The sequence below is a fragment of the Merops nubicus genome, unplaced genomic scaffold (assembly GCF_000691845.1).
Source record: "Merops nubicus isolate BGI_N331 unplaced genomic scaffold, ASM69184v1 scaffold16078, whole genome shotgun sequence".
NCBI lineage: Eukaryota > Metazoa > Chordata > Aves > Coraciiformes > Meropidae > Merops > Merops nubicus.
This window is the reverse complement of record NW_008627869.1, coordinates 1-1,637: the sequence shown is the minus strand read 5'-3', so window position 1 is coordinate 1,637 and position 1,637 is coordinate 1. Positions and strand designations below refer to the sequence as shown.

Sequence of the window (1,637 nt, the reverse complement as noted above, 5' to 3'; positions counted from 1 at the left end):
GGGCTCGCGTGTAGTGAAGAGCTTGTTTGTGATCTGTTGCCTAACACTGGCTGCTTCTTGCTGGCCTCCTCTCTTGCAAAAAGCCACCAAGGTTGGTGGAGTTGAAAGGCTAACAGCCACTAGCAAATATACTGGCAGCCACAAAGAACATTTTGATGAGAGTGGCAAAGGGAAGGGTCTTGCTGACCGCCAGGATGTGATGGACAACAGTGGCTATGTCGGAGACTACAAGGGAACTGGCACACTAGGACTGAAACTGCTAAAGGAAACAAGGACTTTTCTCCTATAGCACAAGAGAAGAGGCAAATAAACATCTCAAGCAAACAGCCTTCTGTGTTTGTATCCCAAATCCAACAGGGTGGGCATGCATGGGATGGGCACTGGATGACTCCGAAGAGTGGTGCAGGTTTCCCTTCTGACCACGCTTAGATTGCTGGGTGATAGGGTTAAATCTAAGCTCAAGCTGGCCTTCTGGAGGAAATTCTATGGCCTGGCTAGTCCGCTGCCATCGCACTGCTTTGCATTTCTAGTCAGATGTTCACCTCAGTAGGTGATTCTAAATAGTCACTCATTTTTATTCTCCTCTCCCAACACACTATACTTTTTGCTGTGATTTTCGGCTTGGGGAGCGGTGTGCGCGCATTTTTATACAGCTGTGCTGGGCTACATTTGAGTTGACGGTTTCTATGGCAGACAGTCCACCAGTGGTGCCTGACCACACCTGGAAGAGCACTGTTACAGGGCACAGGATGCAACATGTACCATATTTGTGGAAAGGAAAGGGGCACTGATAACAGCAGTTCCTGCTTTTTGTTTTCACCTTCCCCCAGGTTAAACCCTCTCTCCTACTTGTAGCCCTTGGCTTGGTCACTTTCTAATATTTCCCCAGGCTTAAGGACGCTGGCAGCTGTGGAAGAGTTTGTGAGCCTGAAGAAGGCAAATAGAGACCTCTGGTGCAGGGGATTAGAAAGGAGGCAAGGCCATGCAGAAGGGCAGGAGCAGTGAGCATGCAGCAGTAGCTGCAAGATTTTCTTCCTGGAATGGGTGGAGCTTAGCTAAGCCCACCTTGCTGTTGTGGAATTACTGCAACCAAGAAACAAGACTGGAAAGTACATGCCTGTTAATTAGTGGTGAGAAAATCTCACAGAAGACATTGGAGATATTTATACTTGGTTCTATGTTGCTAAGCTAGGACTCTAGAGGGACTGTGGCTGGTGGTGAAGGTCACACCAGGGCAGTACAGTGAAAAACAAGGACCAGCAAAAGAACAAGCAGCTGACCCAGATCTCTTGGCTGTGGCCAATCAGAATGACATATCAGCTTCATGGGCCTAGCAGCATACAACCACCAAATAATGCCATTTTCAAGCAAAAGATATAGGTACTATCAGTCTCACAGCTGCTGAGGTTTGGTGTGGCATCTGATGTCCCCATTCCTTTTAGCTACACTTCAAACCCTTAGAGACCTTTTAATTTGGGAGAAAGGAAGAGAAGTACTGCCTTCAATAACCAAGCAAGCTTTGAGTGTATTTCTTTGCTCAGGCCCCAGCTTCCTTGTAATTAAATAACTCTAGAAACTGCTCAGAAACAAATGCAGGAACAAAGTGGGTGTTTTTTTCTTTTTTTAAAAAAAAAAAA

General features: G+C 46.4%; 1 protein-coding gene across 1 annotated transcript in view; it reads left to right on the top strand.

Moving 5' to 3' along the window:
* The window catches only part of LOC103778878 (tubulin polymerization-promoting protein family member 2-like), an 863-nt gene extending 574 nt beyond the window's left edge, over positions 1-289 (top strand). The window contains exon 3 of the mRNA XM_008946493.1: positions 84-289. Coding sequence (XP_008944741.1) covers positions 84-289 — 206 coding nt within the window. The remainder of the gene's footprint in view (positions 1-83) is intronic.
* Positions 290-1,637: the final 1,348 nt, after the last annotated feature.